Source organism: Mastomys coucha, unplaced genomic scaffold (assembly GCF_008632895.1).
Source record: "Mastomys coucha isolate ucsf_1 unplaced genomic scaffold, UCSF_Mcou_1 pScaffold3, whole genome shotgun sequence".
In the NCBI taxonomy this organism is placed as follows: domain Eukaryota; kingdom Metazoa; phylum Chordata; class Mammalia; order Rodentia; family Muridae; genus Mastomys; species Mastomys coucha.
In genome coordinates, this window is record NW_022196909.1 from 20561207 (window position 1) to 20579646 (window position 18440).

The following is an 18440-nucleotide window of genomic DNA, read 5'->3' on the forward strand; positions in this document are numbered from 1 at the left end:
ACATTTTCAATTTTCTTCGCATTAAATACTAATGTTTTCCATCTGTACTATGAATAATTACTACTACCAATTAAACTGAAGTACATATGAATTCCAGACTCAAGTCTTCATACATTTCCCCATCAGTCATTGTAGCTAGTTACTTTCTCAATTTATCTATCCTCCTAACTAGGAACAGGCTATTTCTAGAACTTAGCACACATTTGAAAGTCGTGCACTCATTACATAAGGTTTTTTATGTGGCAGAGAACGCTCTTAGATTATGCATGTCTTGTAAAAATCATAAACTAGTTTTGGTCTTGTTTTATCATGGGGCGATGTTACGAAAACGCTATTGTTCCATTGAACTTCAGGCACTGGAGAAAACAAGAATATTTGTAGCTATGGTGTTGTCTCACCTTTCTCTCCAGATCTTCAAAAATACAATTGTTCATATTGAAGCCAGTAAGGCAGAAGGTATACAACACCTTTTCTAAAATCATCCACCCTTTCCTAAGAGCACTACTGCAGGTACTTATTAAAGTGATGTTGGGAGGGAGATTTCAGTTCACTGATGATCTCATTCAATAATAATGACTGATTTTTCTAAGTATGTTTTAACAATACATTTACCATCAGGAAATTAGAAAAAGAAACTTCTCCCAACATAGCTTCCGATAAAATGTCACACTCTCATTCGGTCACTGGTTACTTAAAATTTCCCTCTACTTTCATGCCATGAAAATCACTTCAAAGTGTACACTATATAAATGTTTACATTTGGAAAACATCTGGAGTGTCAAGTTATTTCAGAGCTTGCTTGGTGTTTAAGGGCACTTTGAGGTAGTGTGTTTGGAAAGGATTCACTTTACCAGTCTCTGGCTGCATGGCGAAGTAGCCCTAGGAGCAAATGTGGTGATTCATTACTATCATAAAGAATCAATAGCCATCCATTTAATCTGCTAAGGCAATGTAAAGTCATAACTTCCAGCCAGATGTGTGATATACACATCAAACAAACAGCAACCTGTTCATTATGGAAATTCTGTCAACACACACCCAGAGCCAACTGATGGCATTTCATCTGAAGCAGTTTCCCCATTTGTAGCTATAAAGAATGTTCCGAGGGTTTTTTATACAAGGAATTGGAGCTGAGACCCATTTAAAAGGGAGGGGGTAACCAACTTCAGCTTTCCATCTTGAGTACCTGTGCATCTACCCACCTGTGCTCCCTTCTATTTTCAGTTGAGGTAAACAATGTTCAGCAAATGTGTGCCACACTAGTTTTTCTTCCACAAATCATGTATTTATGCTTATTACAGCCTTTCAATCCGATGTAAACTTGAGGGTCTATTTCTACAGCTCTCAAGATGTAAAGAATGACATAGACAACAGAAGAAAACAACACTTACCCACGGGAAAACAAACCAAAACATTTCAAAAAATGGTGCCTAACAAATTAGGTTTACCCATTAGGAGGTAGAACTCGCATTTGGATCTTTTATAGGGGTCTGTGTGACTATAGTGACTATATGCCCTGCTGTTTGATAAAGAATGAGTGCTAGCCACAGTCACCATCAGAGAACAGAGGTGACATAAAATACTTGTGATGTCTCAGACATACAAAACACTTTCTTTAAAATGTTTTTTTTTTCCTTTTCCACGGTAAAGAAATTCTGTTTCACAAGTTCGTTTTATAAGTTATGCCTTGCCAATTTCTTATGTTTATTTTAATAATATGAAAAACTGTGACCATTGGGTAGATGGTTTGTTTCATGATACCCAAAATAATGGCATGTTTTTACTCTGTATTAAAATACAGCACTTTTTTGCTATTGCAAACATCAAATATTGCTTTTAACATGGTTTACTAAAAAGCGAACAATTAAAATATGCTACGTAGCCATCTATTACTCTTTTTCATCTATTATTCTTGAATAAGCAATCCTTACTTAAGCCAGATTCATTTGCTGAGCCTACTGAATTCGATTTTCTTCTTAAACAAAGCACTAAGTGTTATTGCTAAGTATATTTCCAGCAGCTATATTTTCATGTGACAATTTAAAGCAATATGGAATGAATCCAAGCCTCATCATGTCTACACTCTTCTATTCCAAAGAGCATCCTTTAGCCAACTTCCTAATGTCAAGATAGCATTTCTGCTAAGTATCTGGCGTGTCAGTGCTTCCAAAGTAAAGAATTTCAGAGGGCCCATAAAATCACAAGTTTTCAACGCCTTAAAAAAAGAAAAAATAAACTGCACACACAAAAGATTCCTTTATAAAGATTTCAGCCCTATGCAACTTGACTTTCACAAACACCGTACAGAACATGCTTTCTTCAGCAGGCACACACTAGACCTCAGGATCAGCTGTAAGGCATGCTTCTGGAAGGAACAAGGATCCAATGCAGCTGCAGCAGCTGCCCTGTCTGTCACACCCCGCAGATCCAGTGAAGATGCACTCACAAATTCTTGTAGCTTAACCCGGAGCCTTTACTTTCTAGGAGTTAAAGTTAGACTCTCTTGGTCACTCAGGCCCTCTTTGTGGTTCAGGGGGGGTAAAAATGCTCTTTCAGAATTCTAACTTTGATTGGAGACTCTGTTTAAAATTAAGAACTTCAAACCCCAGATCTGAAAAAGTGAAACAGATGTCCAGTTTGTTAACAGTAAATGGCTCCGTACGTCGGATCCTTTCCTCTCTCCCTCTCTTCTCTTTTCTGTCGCATTAAATTTTTTTAAATACAGGGTTCGCTTGAAAAGGTTAAGAGAAAAAAAAAAAGAAAGAAAGAAAGAAAGCAAATACTGACTGTATTGGAAGGCGGGCTCCTAAATCTTTTCCTAGAAAACACCGAAGGGTGACTTCAAAGCCTTTGACCTGCGACTGCGCAGAGCAACCAGCAGCAAACCTAAGCCTGCGCATGCGCACGAAAACACACGCTATCTACTAGAGAAGGCAGTCCCAGGCCCGCACTTATGGCACTCACGTGAGGACGTAGTTGACGCTGACGATGCAGTGCGGCCTGGAGGAGCGGCTGTTGTGTACGATGGTGGCGTAACTCTGCACCCAGACCCAGCCGCCTTGCTTGGCCAAGAACCTGTAGTACTTGGTGGTCACTTGTCCCTTCACCAACACTGGAAGACAGAGGCAGATGATGATGAACTGCCTGTCCGGACAGGTCCCAAGTGCTGGGTGGTTTGAGTGCAAACCCATTCTGTGCTGTAATAACTGCGCCAATGCAGGTGGGAGAGATTACAGGCAAATTCCTAATCAGTTGATTGACTGGTTAAATGGCATTGCTGTCCGTCCGGATCCCCACAAAGTGATTACCTATTGTATGCTAATTGTTGGTATGGTCCCTCCCTGGTGCCCCCCCTCCGGGTCTTCCACACCAGCAAAGGTGTGAGAACACTGAAAGTTAAGGCTTGTCCCAGACTGGCTTTTCCTACTGCAGAAATCCAGTCCTAAATCCTCCGTCCTGGGAGATAAAAGCCAGGTGAGTTAAAGCGCGTGAGAAACTTAGCCTAGGTTGTTTAAACAGTTCTCATCTTTAGTGATGTTTGCAGGTGAAGAATAAAACCCCACTAGGGGGACACCCCCTCTCCCTCGCCCCTGTCTCTCCGTTAGTATTAGCAGTTCCATTAAGTCAGAGATACCAGGCAGGGACATAGCAGTCCTTTTCGGAGTCTCTGGACTGCTGCCACCTCTACCCCTCTAGGAAGACCTATCAGCAATCTCATGGGCTCTGTTGAGAGTAGTGTAGGGCCTTACGTAAGTGGTGTGCGCAGCGCAGGTGGAAGGTGTCGCAGCCATGCACGTGATGATACAGTGTCTTCTCAATCAAGTCCTGAGGTTCATATCCAGTCAGTTCTGCCACCCTGGAGAGGAGAAAACACCCTACGGATGAATGCAGGGATTTTCCATCACTCTTAACCTGGGTTCCTGCCTCCATTTCTCCAAACCCCGTTAGATCGTCTCACCCGCAAAATGGGCTAAGATCAAGGGGACAGCTCTCCCCCGCCAATTGTTTACTGCCGCCCGTTGTTCTGAGCTTCCTTCTCGACTGCCTACTCACCTGGAGTCCAGGAAAATTAGCTTCATGTCCAGACTGGCTCGGAACATGAACATGTTGCTGTGTAGTTTGATCTCTGTAACAGCGCTCGGAGGCAGGGAGTGACCCACAGCCACCAAGCCCACATTTTGGTAGCACCCATCAAAAGGAGACATATCCAGGCTGTACTGGCGGATCTTCAGGTAGCCGCTACAGTGAATGACCTGTGGGGGAGTGAGGGGGGGATAAGAGATCGGGAAGAGCTTCCTAACTGAAGAGGAGGGGGAGAAACGCGGAGAAACGCCGGCAAGATTCCACTTGGCCACAAAAGCTTAGGTGCTCCCTCCCCCCACCCCCAAAAAGTGACTGCACAGCTATGGTGAAGTCACGTGGGAACTTGTAAAGAAAGAAAATAAAGACAGAGATACCAGTGGCTGGTTCCCACCAAACTACCACAGGCGAAATCCAGATAGGGATCCTGCTCTCGGAAGACGTTGGCTTTCAACCAGAGAACCCCAGCTTTGGTTCTTAACTCCCACGGGAGCCAAGTGACTGAGTGAGCAAAAGCTTTATACTTTTTGAACTGTAAAAGCTCCTCTCTAGAAGCAGTCTCAGTTTCCTGACCCTGCGGAGACAGTCTTCTAAGTGTCCCCCAGGTTCCCACAAAGCTTAAAGACCATAGTGAAGCTTAGCAGGCCCCACTAGGAAGTCCTGGACACATAAGTGTGGCTCCCTGGGCCAGAAACCAACTTTTCCTGCCCTAGAAGCCTAGTCCTGCCTGGCCACCCTCAGAGTGCACCTTCCTTCTGTACCACACACCTTGTAGCCACCGCAGGTGAGGCCAGCATTCCGCTTGGCCAAAACACATTTCATCCTTAGAAAGAAGGAGCGTTCGATCTCGTACTCTGTGAGAAAAAAAGAGGAAGGCTCAGGAGGAGAGAGGGGCAGCCCCCCTCCCCTAAGCAACGGTCCCAGCGGAAGCTAAATCAGGGAACACCCCTAAGCTGACGGGCGCGAGCAGAAGCTTAAGGCCTTTCTGCCTTACCCTGGACGAAGTGAGAGTGGTAGGGTTGATGGGCTGTGAGCACTGCCGTCATCTCATCGTGGTCAGCCGGGTGGATATACTCATAGATGCTATTCCCAGTCAGCTCCACCTGTAAAGAGGAGAGCGTCACTGTCTCTGTGGCAGTGTCATGCCCCTGAAAGAAGCGGAAAACTTGCATCAAGGGGTCAGTGGGACCATAAAGAAGAAAGAGGCTCTGTTACTTGCTACCTGGTGTGTCTTATCTGTCTCTCAGCTTCCTTACCTGAAAAATAATCACAAATATCAGTAGCGATGAGAACAATGATCATTACAGTCACATCCCTTGTAAGGTCTGGTAAAACAACGTAAGTATGTAAACTCCTCCCACCTTGTCTGGCTTATTAAGAATTCCAAAGAGTTGTAATTGTGTTTGAGTCTGCCATAGATGCTAAAGGGTGAAGGCAGTCCAGGAGTGGAGCTATTGAATCATCCTGTCTGTCACCTAAGGTGTTTTCAGAGCCCAAATGCAGATATAAAATGATTGGGGAAGCCCTCCCCCACAATTCCAGCTGTGAACTCTGCAGGCTGGACTGATGAACCACTCACCTACCTGAGAAAGGCCCAGGTGAACTGAAGCTGTCTCTGAAATGTACATGATCTTCCCATCTGGGGCCACCACGAAGATGAAGCCATCCAGAGTCTGGGGAGGCAGAAAGAGAGTGAGAACTCTGAAGAAATGAAGGGAGGAAACCAGTCAGTTCAGCAAGGTGAGACTGTGACAGACTGTCCAGAGCCAGGGCTGAGAACAAACGGCAAGCAGCTCCTCTTTTGAACCTCCCAGGTCTGGAAGAACTCAGCACACGGACAGTTCAGAGTGAGGCTATGGGCAAGGCTAACACCCTGAGATGGAAAAAGAAACCCTGTGGCAGATGCACACAGAAGCTCTGGGTATGGGAGTTGAATCTCAGCCTTCAGCTGCCCCCTAGGACAGTGGCTCCTAGAAGAACCTGTGTCAGTATTGAAGGCTTCCATAATGCCAGTGATCACCACTGAGGAGATCCAGAGCAACAGACACTGGTTGACATGGGAGAACTGGCAATTTGAAGTTATAGACAGAAGCAAGCTGGTGAAGACTCTGGAAAAAGTCAGAAGAGGGGGGGATTTAGGAGATGAGAGGCCTTTCAGAGCAGCCAGTCTGTAAAGTAGTGTTACAGCGTGTGTGTTTGTATATGTTTACACAGATGCATCAAGCCGGCAGGCTCTTTGTAAAGAAACTTCTTAGACTGTCCCTGCCCCCTTCATCTCTGTGAATGAGGCGATGGAGGTCTAGCATAACTCAGACTGCTCTCGGGGAACATAAATTAATGCATTGACCAGACAATTAAGTAGATGGTGATAAACAGGCAAGAAAGCCAGAAACTAAGCATTGCAAAAAGGCCTCACTTTGGGGTTTCAGCAGACCCTTGAAAAGGGTCTAAAGAGACAGGAACCTCCAGCAGAAGAAATGATTTAATGAAGTAAGGACTAAGGGAGGGGTTGATTAAGATCTGGCCTTTGGTAGGGCTACATAAGTATCCAGTGGAGTTTTAGAGTTAGGAATGTCACTGAGACTCTGCAATTGGTCCTGCAGACATTGTGATTCCAACAGATGTTCTAACCAAGCGAATAATATATTTTCAGGTTCCCTTTTCCTAGCAGAATGACCTACAGGGGTCAGGATGAGGAGCCCGTGTAGCCTACACTAAAATCAGGTCTAAGAAAGCTGGAGAGTCTAATTTAATGATGATACTGAATGCACATGTTATGCTAATGTGGTGGCCGACAGAGAAAGTGGGGTTGATTTCCTGGTTTCAGTAAAGATATTAAGCAGAAGACCGCAACATTAACCAGGGCTGAAAACTTTGAGAAATGGAGATTTTGTTGTGAGTCCCTGTCATCTCTCCAATTGAAAATCCAGGTGTTGTGGAAATAGAAATCAGGAAAGGGAGGTAATACATTCTTGTCTTAAATATGTCTAGTTGGCAGTGGGAAACAAAAGTTGGGAGCCCCGGAGGTAGCCTAGACTAGAGGCCAGCTGGGATCCTAGGGGCTGAACAGTACAGGTGACAAGTGCTAGTTTAAATCCTTCCAAAGGCTTTAGAGCTGTTAGAGAAGAAACGGAGTTAGGACTTCATTCAAATCCCATCACAGCCATGAGTGTAAAGTTGTTTTTAAATAATGATAAAAAAGAGACAAGGAAGAAGAAAAGATAAATTGAGGAAATTATGTTATTGTAGAAACATAGGACCAACTAGAGAGTTGCCATTAGTGTCTCTTTCTGGTCTTTGCCCCAATGCAGAGCATTCCCTAATTGAAAGGAGGTGTCTCTTTCCGTATCTTGCTTTTCTCTGTAATGTCTACATCCCCAGAAAGTCCTCAGAACCACTAAAAATGGACACGTCTAAGAATGGAATTATTGCAAGGGCAGGGCTTTTTGTGTGGTACACAATTGATCTTCTAGTTGTCTGTTGGTTGAACAAACTCAGGTAAAAACTTGATAGGTGGAGCCCTTGTAGAGCCCAGTGAGGGGTAATCAGACTATAGGGAACTGGTGCCAATGGAGAAGGGAGCAAAGAAAGCAGGACGGGCATAAAGGTCAAAAGCTATTTCCCTGCTCACACTCCTAGGGAAAAACTATGCAGGAACCAGGAGAGATGGCATGGGAGACCCGAGGTCAGATGTTTCAGTGAAGAGAGCCATAGACTTTTCTAGATAAATTCAAAATGGAGGCCATAAGTGCAAACCATTCACCCAAGCTCTCTCTTTGTTCAGTAAAACTAAAATCTATTTGGTGTGTAGGAGAGAAGGGGGAGGGAGGAAGTAGTAATGGGAAGCTTCCTGCTCGCTGGTTCCCCTAGGCTTCAGAGTTCCAGGCTACCCCTCTAGAAGACCCCAATGGACCTGATAATAATAGAGGATAGAAAACAAGTGTCACACACCTAAAACTGCCATTGGGAGTTATTATTTAAAATATTTGATCTGGGACTTACTTAGGCGGCCAATGGACAGTTAAAACCCCTGTGTACTACAAATAACAAAGCAATGGTCACCTCTTATTGTTTAAACACACTGCGCTCCTGTGTTGCGGCGGGAAGGGGGGGAGAGGGGGGGGCGGGGTCGGTGTTGGATCTGCACAGAGCTTGAACCAGCCTAAAGTGGGGAGCGCTGGCAAGGGGAGGACGCCTGGGAACTACTGGGAAGAGACGAAATGAGTTGCAGACGCAGCTGGATCTGGAATGCGCCGGCTTAAAGCACTGGGGGCATTTACTGCAGATTCTGGTTATTTCCTTTGCAAATTCTTCATTTCAGATGCTTGCCGAGCCCTGCCTCCCAGGCCTGGCGCAGAGCATTTCAGTTTTCTTAGCCGAAAAGGGACAAACGGAACCCCCTCTTCTGGAGAGAGCCCCGCTGGGGCCTCACCAGGCTGATTTGCAAACCCAAAGTCTTGGTTGTCACTTTGCCTCGCTTTCAGCCTCCGGAAGCAGGCACCACTGGCTCATCCAGCTAGATGAAGAGCTCAGATTTAAGGAGAGCTATTGGGATGCCCCTTCTGCTGTTTTTTTTTTTCTCCCCCCCCCCAAACCCCCGTGAAAAAACAAAAACACGGATTCCTGGGCGACCAAGAATCTTGCGTCTGTACCTGGAGTAGATGAGAGCCGAGTTCGCGACCAACGTTGTCCAAGGGGCTGGTTCGACTGGTGTGGCCCCACGCCTCGCCAAGCCCTGTGGAGACACACAAACCTTAGCGACAGAACCCGAGCCTTGTAGGCAGTCGGGGGCTAGAGAGTGGGTTTGTCCCTGGGAGCCAAAGCAGCGTAGGCTACCACCACCTCTTTCTGCATCCTATCTGCAGGAACGGGGAACTGGGGCAGCTGGCAACCCTTGCCCAAAAATTCTAATGGCTCCCGCCTTGGACAATCCCAGCGCTATCTTTGAGCTGGGTCCTGTTCTGTTTAGCTCGGGAAGAGATTATTTCTCGTCCCAAGTTTTCAGTTTTCATCCTTGTCCTTTTAAGCAGCCTGAGAGATTCCTCACACTTTGTCAACGCAACTCTCTCTCTCTCTCTCTCTCTCTCTCTCTCTCTCTCTCTCTCTCTCTCTCTCACACACACACACACACACACACACACACACACACACGAACAAACAAACAAAAAAAAAGAAGAAAGAAAGAAAGAAAAGAAAAGAAAAACAGAAGCCACCAGCTGCATAGGTTCTGTCCTGGGCAGCCTTTCTGATTGGCTGCGGGACTTTCTAGATGTCGGGTTTCCCTCTGCCTGACCTCAATATTCTTGGAGAAACCTGTTTGTGGATAACTTCCTGCTTCTCTTTCAGCAGAATCCCTAGGCAGTCCTCTCTTTTTCTTTTCCCTGGGAGCCCGGGCCTTATTTTATACCCTTATCTCCCTCCCAAAAGAACACCAAGGACTTTTCTGAGTATTTTCGCACTATTCTAGACCTAGAGAATCAGTTTTTCTACTACTCTAGTACCTTCTATCAACAAAGCCAGGCCGTTCTTTCCCTTTGTCTTAGGAAGTTAACCTTTCAAGCCTTTGGCACAATCTTTTTTCTACACATGCCTTAAGAAATATTTATGTAAGATTCCTTATATAGTTTTATGTAATATGGTCTACTACCCATATTAAGAAAGAAATAAAAATGACCCCCCCCCAAAAGTGCAAAGGCATGTTAAACTACTTATGGCTATCTTTTAACTGTTGCTGATAAAATTACTTCGCTAGTTAAATCTTTCGTTTTTACATCACAAACAAGACTTAGTTGTTTTTAAAGGTGATCTATTTCGTTAGGAACAAACACTCTGAAACATACAGCGTGAAAAACATGCTGGGTTTGTAATATGGAAAAAGAGTATTTCACAATAAAACATTCGGTTAGTTTTTTGAAGGTGTTAGCTAGGACCTGTTTCCTAAGCAAGTGATTAAAAACCCTGACAACGAGTAACAGTTAGAGCCCCTTAGGCTCAAATGGGGTCTTTCTGGGTGTTTGCACACCTAAATAAATCTAACGATTTCCGCACTGCTCTGCAAATACTGCGGCTCCACTCCTACGACTGCCCCTCCCTCCAGAGCGCCGCGTGATCCTTCCCGACGCCCCAGCACGCCCTGCTCCCCTCCCCGAGTGACTTCTGTGATTCTGGCCCCAGTTATCCTGGTGAGTCAGTAAGTACTGAAGGGTCGGGTCTCAGCCACCTATACACACCCTTTCGGGTTGCCGCCTCCCTTCCTCCCCTCCCAACTCATCCTCCTGAATTTTGTCTCCAATCCAGAAGAAGTAGCTGGAGTTGGCCACCCTAAGGAAAAGAGAAAGGACCTGGCTGAGAGTGCCGAGGACTTGGTTGGCATCGACCTTGGGCCCCGCAGAGCCCCGAAAGCCAGAAGCTGCTCGGGATCAGAGGGCAGGACAGTCCCGCTGGTCCTCTAGAGAGCTGAGGCTGCGGTTGTCTGGGACCAGACCTAGTCGCCCGTCAAGCTAGCGAGACTTGTGTTTTAGGCAAACAAACGTCTTTAATAGAAAAATTTGAGGGTCGCCTGAAGCCGCCTTCGAATCACCGGGTGGGGTCGCGGGGTTGGAGGTTGGCGGGGGCGTGTAAAAAGATCCAGCCGAAGAACTCTGGACGCCTGTTTTGCTCTGTCGGGTTGTGCCCTCATTAGCATGCGCCTGCGAGGGAAAACAGGACTTGCCCACAGGTTAATAAGCAGCCCGAGCGGGTGCAAGCTAACAGGGGAGTCCCTCTCCCAGCTCTGAGCACCCCCCACACACAGACACACACCTGGGAGGAAACTTGTTCTCACAGAGGCTGCGTTCCCTTTTGTAGGCAGGGGAAACTTGTCACACGGTTGAATCTGGGTTAATGTTTTATGAGGAACTGGCTGCCCGGCTCTACCGGTGGATCTCACCCTCCCAAATGTGGAGGACACCTCCCCAGACCAGATGAAGGCTCTCATTTCCCAAAGTCTTAAAAGTCCTGCCGAGGTCTCCCTCATCTCTTTCCTACGGTGAAGCGCCCCAGCACCCAATTTCAGTTGGCAAGGGGGTAGCTGAGATTTCGTTTCTGCACTTGACCTACCGCAGAAAATTCGCAAATCCTTTGATTGTCTGTTTAAAATGAGGAGGGACCAGCTCCTTTTGCGGTGGGATTACAGTGAGAACAAGATCTAAAGATTCCCTTGTAACTCGGTGAGGCAGAGGGAACAGGGTTTTGCAAAAGAGAAAAGGCTCTCTGTGAGGGAGGCGATAACTAAATCAGGTTTCAGACAAAAGGATTTTCCCCAGCTAAAGTGGCTGAAGACAAAGGAAAACATAATCTATTTTGGAAGATTTCCAAGATATGCCACATTAACCTCAGCAGATAAATTTTTGCTTCTCTCAGGCCCCTCACTTTCCTTAAAATCTGGTTTATCATATTTACATAAGTAGTATTAGAAGGGGTGTATCTATTATGAATCTAAAGGGCTAGCTCACATTTCATGTGAAAAACCCAAGCAAGTTTCACTGTTGCTTTACTCTTGGGTGCGCGGTTGAGCCATTTCCATTTAAATACCCCCTGACCCAAGGATTACCTCAATGGACTGACTGCGCGGGTTTTGTAATTTCCTGAAAATGAGATTTCGATTTATAAAACAAGAAACCAATTAGTAACCAAATGAGGCGAAGTAGATCCACTAAAATTGACCTAATCCCACAGGCACCATTTAGGCCCGTTCTTGGTGAATGAATGATGAGCCCCAGTCTAGCGCGCGCTCAAAGCATCATCCAGCTGTGTTATTGCAGGCAGCAAAAATAAATTGATCGGGCTTTTTCTTCGAATGAATTTCATGCCCTTGACAAAATACAGATTACAGGCCAGGCATCACCGCCTCCTTTGCCGGCCGGAAAGAGAATCGCTTGTTGTAGTGGCCCCTTCTTTTTTTCCTCCCTTATTAGCAAGGAGTCTCCATAAAAATGTGTCCTCTCCACAATACCTAGTATATCTCTGAGGCAATAGGGAGGTCTCCTGTGACCCGCCTACAACCGAGGACAAGGGTGACACAAGCCCTTCCACCTCCTTCTAACTTCAGGTCCCCAGAGTCTAGTGGTTGCTACTTAGGCGGAGTGCGTGTAGAAGACAACCCGAACCCCCAAATACCACGTGTGTGCGCCAGGCATTCCTGGGGCTGCGGCATCAAGCAGCCTCAGGGTTCTCCTTTGTCACGGGTAAACAGAGGAGCTCTCTGGGGAAAGAGAGGGACAGGAAAGGGTGCTCTTGCGTCGTCGGACCAACTCCTGGTGCAGTTCCAGAGCAGATCACTTTGTCCAACAATGAGGCATATCAGTATCTCCACTAGCGCCAGGAATTGGCCCAGGTCACTGCATGAGGCCGGGCTCTCGAAGGTTCTGGCGATCTACCTCCGCCAAGGCCTGCGCTGTACCGGTGCGTGAGGACCTCCAGGGCATGCGCTGCCCTTTGCCTGCCCGCCTCTCCCCGGCCAGAGCAGGGATGGCTGTGCCAGGAATCCTCTAGTGTTTGTCTGCGTTGTTCGCAGCTGAAGGCCGCGAGTCACTAGTTTCTCCGGCTTTAGCCCAACCCGGTGTTTGCGCTTCTGGTTGGGAAACAGTAGCTGCCAACCGGGCTTTGTAACCCAGCCCGCACCCGCTGCGCGTTATCCAACACTAGAAGAAATTGGGCTTTCCTTGGGTCTAGCTTAAAACCGGGGACAAGTGTCCTGCCTGGAGGCTGAAGGTGTCGCCGCAAAGGAGTTTAGTCTTCGGGGATGCGCGGGTTTGGTAATGCCCCCTCCGTAGAAGACCCTCGCCTCCAAGCAAGGCAGCCCCTCACCTGGCGACCTACGAATGCCGTCCTGCCGGGAACGAGGGAAGGACCCGATCTCCTTTAAGATCTCCTTTAAGCGTAAAATTACCGCTGAAGGATACTTTGTGCAGCACAAAGGATGTGTCACACTCCGGTATCTAGCAAGGCCTGACCTTTAGGTAGGACTTGAGACATCTCCAATTCTCTGAGATCTTAAGACACATCACTTGGACCTATTGGGCTGAGAGCTTTCCGCGGTGGGAGAAAAAAAAAAGTGCGGTAAGGTCGGAGATAAAAAGCGACCCCGGGTCTGAACAGAACTGAACAGTGTGTCAGACCTGGCAGCCTGTCAAACCTGTGAATAAAGTTTACCCCCATTCTACCCATTCCGTTAGCGCCTTCGGAGTAACCGGGCTGATCCTAGACAGCTGGCAGTCCAAGATACTGGCAAAGTGACCTACCTAAATAATCGCTATTGTCACTGTCCGCCTCCTTCTCTTGAGACCCATAAGGGAATACCGCAAGAATCCAGGAGTTTGCATTCGGAACTTGTATCTGATTGCAAAAATTCAAAGATAATCAAGATTCCCCCCGAAATGAAAAAACAACCCCCCCTAAAATTAAGATCTACCCTTATATGTTTAAATTTTAGTATTAGATAGATAATTGTGCCCCGTTTGAAAGCATCCCACCATAGCTTATGATGTTCCGTTTGTTGTTTATTTTTAATTTGTGATACATCCATTTTCTTTTTTTAAAAAAATCATTGATTGAATCTACACATTCTAGTCATAAATCTGCCTTGCACACAGTTTAATTCTGCACCCACTTAAAACGAACATCAAAACTGGAATTAAGCAGAGAAAACCAGACTTGAGCATAAAATGTGTTTAAAGAAGGCTTTAAATGGGAAAAACTTGTGTTAGAAAATAAACATGGAAACCCAATACTCAATCATTTCCCTGAGCAGCAAGAAAAACAGCCTTAAATCACACATCCACGTGGGAAACTGATCTTATTTTTATTCTTTATGGCTTTTTTTTTTGAGTTAACTAAAAAAAGATTAAGGATTTCAGATTTTAGATGAATGTTGTAGGTCTTGGGGATTTTGTTTATAAATAATTACTAATTTCAATCCTTTGATTATTTTTATTTTTCATAGGGATATTAGCAATGAAACATAATGATACTACCAAGATTTAAAACAGTTAAAGATTTGAAGCCATATCTGATCTTATAGCTTATTCTACAGGACAAAGTGCCCCTGGCCAAAACTAAAGTAGCAGTGGATAAAAACCTTTGAAAGTTGAATTTGTCCTGTTTTTGCGTATAAATAAAGATAGTTACGTCGCTGTTTTTTAATACCTAATACCATCTTTCTGGTTTTCATAACAACAAAGATTTGTACATTTTTACATTCTGCATTTTTTTCCATGTCAAGACCATTTTTAGATCGAATGTGATCAAACAGAAGATAAGTGTTTTCGATGACCTCAGAGTGCTCTTCCCTGATTTTCCTTTTTTTAAAAATTTAATCTCTAATGCTGGTCCAAAGCTTGGTCCTTCTCCTTCCTCATCTTCCTCCACTTGCACCTCCACAATTGCTTCTGCTCTGAGGGCAAGGATTACAGGTGTGCATGACCAAACCCAGTTTGATACTGAATTCTTAGTTATTCCAAATACCCATAGCATTACCTCCACATCCCTTTCTGTCTTCCTCCCTCCCTCATTTTTCATTCAACTGTTCAGTATTACCTATTCTGAATAAACATACTAATGCCCAAACATGGACCCAAACAACAGATACTACAATGATAAGGAGCGAAAATGTACAGGGAATGACCTATTTTCTATACTCGCCCCCTCCCCCTTTCAGATAAGTGTGGAAGAATTATTTGTTCACTTACCATATAGCCAATGGGCATCACACAGTAGAATAAATAAAGCGCGTGATATGTACAAAAACAAGTTTTACTACATTGTTATGCCTATAGCCATGCCATCAGATTTGTAATCATCTGAAATTAGACAGTTTATAAAACCCATGTCAAATGTGATAGGATATATACGGTCATTAAACAGCTATGCTTATTCTTAAAACAAAACTTTATTAATGTTATGTGGTGGGAAAGTTTTAAGACATGTAAAGTAACTTCAAATTCTATTCCGCATCAACATCGATGTAAAGTGTTCAGTTCACCCCCCATGCTTAGGTTGAACTCTTAGTAAAGGCTAAACCCAAATTTGGCACCACCTGCAGGTAGTGCCTGGTGTTGCGGCTTGTCACTCTTGCTCCTTTGAAAACCTCTGAGTTTTGTAATTGTTTGCCGTTGTTGTTTTCGTTAATACAGTAAAGGACTGTACTTCCAATTTAGAGTTTTTGAAACTCAAACAATCTCGAAATTAAAACCTCATCCCTAGGTGCCAGCTGTTCTGACGATCCTGTCTAACTCATCGAGTGGAGGCTGCGCGTGAGTTATGAACTCCGCAGAAGCTAGCGAAATAAATGATGTGCCCAGAGTTCACACATCGTCCATCCCCGCCCCTCATAAACTCACACTCATCCGTAGAAGAGAGGAGAGAGGAGAGGTGGGAGGGGCCAGAGTTCGGTGAGAGGACTGTGGAAAGCACAGTTGACTGTTATAGTAGCCAAAGGGGATGGCCTAGCTAGCCATCCAGAGGACTTCAGAACGAGAATACACTTTGAGTCCTTCTATTTCTTTATAACGCGATTTTTAATTTTTAAGAATTAGCACCTTCAGAGGAAAGCTTCTCTTAAAATACAGAAATAAAACCAACAAAAATATCCAGCCGGATCCTCTCAGAGCCTACCCTGGGTCTGCTCTGAACAGACTAGGGCCTCTGGCCTGTCAGTTCCCGGGCTCTGTAGAGTGACTGCTGGGGAAGCCAGCCCTCTATTCTTCTCCTGCGGTTCTTCGCTGCCCCACTAGCAGCACCATATGCTGCTTCTGATCAAACAGCGAGCGACATCGGCACCAATAATTGACGAGACCCACTAGAAATCACGCAGAAAGGGAGCCTACTGAGACCGCAGGAGCTGACAAATCACTGCTAATAATCCTGTTAGGACCAGCGCAACAGTGGAGTTCGAAATAGCTTTATTTTTATAAAGTAGGCGCTGACAGTATAAAAGACAGGGAGATCTCTTTCTTAAGCAGAAGGCAGTGTGGTATAATGGTGATTTTCCCATCAGCAATTCTCAGGACAGTTTGGATTAGAAGTGCGATTTTTAGTTTTACAGCCTTTCTCCTTTCTTCTTAAAAACAAAACATAACAACAACAACAACCAAAACCTTTTTAGCTATTCTAAACTGCAATTTTTCTCCTCCCTGGATTTCAGAGTGAAAAGAATATTCAAGGAACTAACTATATAATACTACTGATGGGTTTTGATATTAGAAATAAACTATTTAGAAGGTTTGTGTGGTGGCCCTGGCTAGGTTGCAGCCCTTGCACAAGTTTTAAACAAACACCAAGTGAAGGAAAACTTCATTCCAAGCAATAACTAAGCCCCTCATCAAAAATAACACCCCACAAACACCCAAAACCAACAACAGGAAAAGAAGTTCTCGTTTGTCTCATTTGTAAATAAACAAACTTCTTTCTCTAGAAGTTTTGTTTGCCTAGTAATCATTCTTTTACATTCGTAAAACTTCCTCCCCTAACAAAATATTTTTCTATTCTGTTTGTTATTTGGGTGAGTTAAGGGTGAGCAAATGGAAGATCAAAGCGCTCCTTCCCTGGAGAGTATTAACTTTTCCTACTAAATAGAAATGATTTCACACAGGACTATGCTCTGTGAAGGCCCTTCTGCTTCTCACAGTGAAGCTTAGTAACTGAAACTCCAATTTCAAAATCATATCTGCTGCTGCTATTCTAACTTCTAGGCCCTGCGAGAGTTTGCCTCGATTTATCAGCCACCACCGAGGAGGATACATCTCTGTCTGCTCTACTTCCCTCAAATCTTGACAATTTTGAGACAAATTTATGCTCTGACAGATAACGCCAAGGCCAGAAACACAACTCACAGAGCTCCAATTTAGGAATCTCTGGACATCTTAAAAACTGAGAACCAATTTAACTATAAACAACCAAGAGACTGGCAGGGTCAAGGCATACTGTTCCCACACATGCCTGCCCTCTCAGAATTGTGGCCCTTTTGATAAATTATTATCTAGCTCACCTAGCACCATGTTCATACGTCTAATCTATACCTAGCAAAAATAAGTAATTGGGCAACATTCCTGCTTTCTATTGGATACATCTCTGACGAGGGGAATAAAAAGGAAAGTCACGTTTGGATCAGCCCTACTTTCAACTGAGCCAAATGTTGATAAAAGCACTATTGGGTTGTTTCCCAAACAAACATATCGAATGGGCTGGAGAGAAAAATGCAGGGAAGGAGACGGAAAGCCCTTTGGCCTGACCGGTCAAATCGCTTGGTTAAATTTCCCCTCTCAGATAATGTAACCCACGACGGCAAACATTAGTACATTTCTGTGATGCTGGGGTAGGCTTGCTTACTCCTTCGAGATTCAATCTAGGCACAGACGCTTACCTTCTGGAAAGACCACTCTCATTTTGAGATAGCTGGTCGTGAGTCTGATGATGGACGCTTTGTCGAGTTGCGAGGTGATGGCTGAGGGTAAAGGCAGTAATTTAGCCAGTTCATAAAACTCGCTGTTTTCTTTCTCCCTCCTCGTCCGGGCAGCATTTTTAGACTTTTCTTTCATCGTGTCTCGGGCTCCCTTTCTTCTTACAACGTAAACTCCACAGACTCATCCAAAAAAGCAAACGTTAACTTTCAATTAGAGATCACACTCGGTAAAAGACATAACTTGAAACGAGGAGGCTGAAGTTTGCTCGGGGAAGACCCGAACGGTGTTAGGAACAGGACAGCGCCGCAAACAAAATACTTTCTTGAAAACGTGAGGTGGAAGTATAAAAGACAGCTGCTGGTTCACGGCAAATCCGGGCAATCCTTTGGGGACTCTTAAGTATAAAACGCCGGGAGGACTCCTGAGGACCCAATCTTTTCATCTGATCCGCGCTGGGAACCCCGGTCCTTGGGAAATCGACACAATAATACCGGAGGTTTGCTTTTCAACCCCTCTGGTTCCGAGAGCTGGGTTTGTAGGAAAACGGGGATCGCGGGTAACTTCTTTCAGATCACTACGAAGACAAGAACACCAGGGAAATAAGACATCTGTAGCCAGACTCAAACCCACTGCAATTCCGCAAACCCGGCCCCCAAGTGCCTCTGCGCCCATACTCTTGCTCGTCGCAACCCGGGGTATTTAAAACTTGGAGAGGTCCGCCCGGGGACGGGCTGGGCTTCCGCTTGCCGCGTCGGGGAGGTGGCACCGACGGCTAAAAAGCTCTGCGGAGAGCTCGGCCGGCCGCGCTCGCCAAGCCGGGCTATCCCACCGTGGAAGCGGGTTTCCGCCGTGCAGAATTCCTGCCCCCCACCCCGACTCCGGCTGCCTCTCCCCCGCGGGGCTCACGTCCGAGGGGGTTCC

At 45.4% G+C, this 18440-nt stretch overlaps 1 protein-coding gene across 4 annotated transcripts in view; it reads right to left on the reverse strand.

The window, feature by feature from the left end:
* Positions 1 to 18440, reverse strand: part of Sim1 (SIM bHLH transcription factor 1) — an 88424-nt gene that overhangs the window by 68179 nt on the left and 1805 nt on the right. For 2 of the 4 annotated variants that reach the window (XM_031346620.1, XM_031346619.1), the window contains exons 2-9: positions 17480 to 18093; positions 8733 to 8815; positions 5664 to 5753; positions 5075 to 5183; positions 4849 to 4934; positions 4054 to 4253; positions 3750 to 3856; positions 2965 to 3112 (exon numbers count right to left, since the gene is read on the reverse strand). In XM_031346620.1, the coding sequence (XP_031202480.1) occupies positions 2965 to 3112; positions 3750 to 3856; positions 4054 to 4253; positions 4849 to 4934; positions 5075 to 5183; positions 5664 to 5753; positions 8733 to 8815; positions 17480 to 17654 (998 nt within the window). In that variant the 5' untranslated portion in view covers positions 17655 to 18093. Of the gene's footprint in view, positions 1 to 2964; positions 3113 to 3749; positions 3857 to 4053; positions 4254 to 4848; positions 4935 to 5074; positions 5184 to 5659; positions 5754 to 8732; positions 8816 to 13361; positions 13456 to 17479; positions 18094 to 18440 lie in introns of those variants that run through there. The other 2 variants (XM_031346621.1, XM_031346622.1) reach the window with 2 other exon arrangements.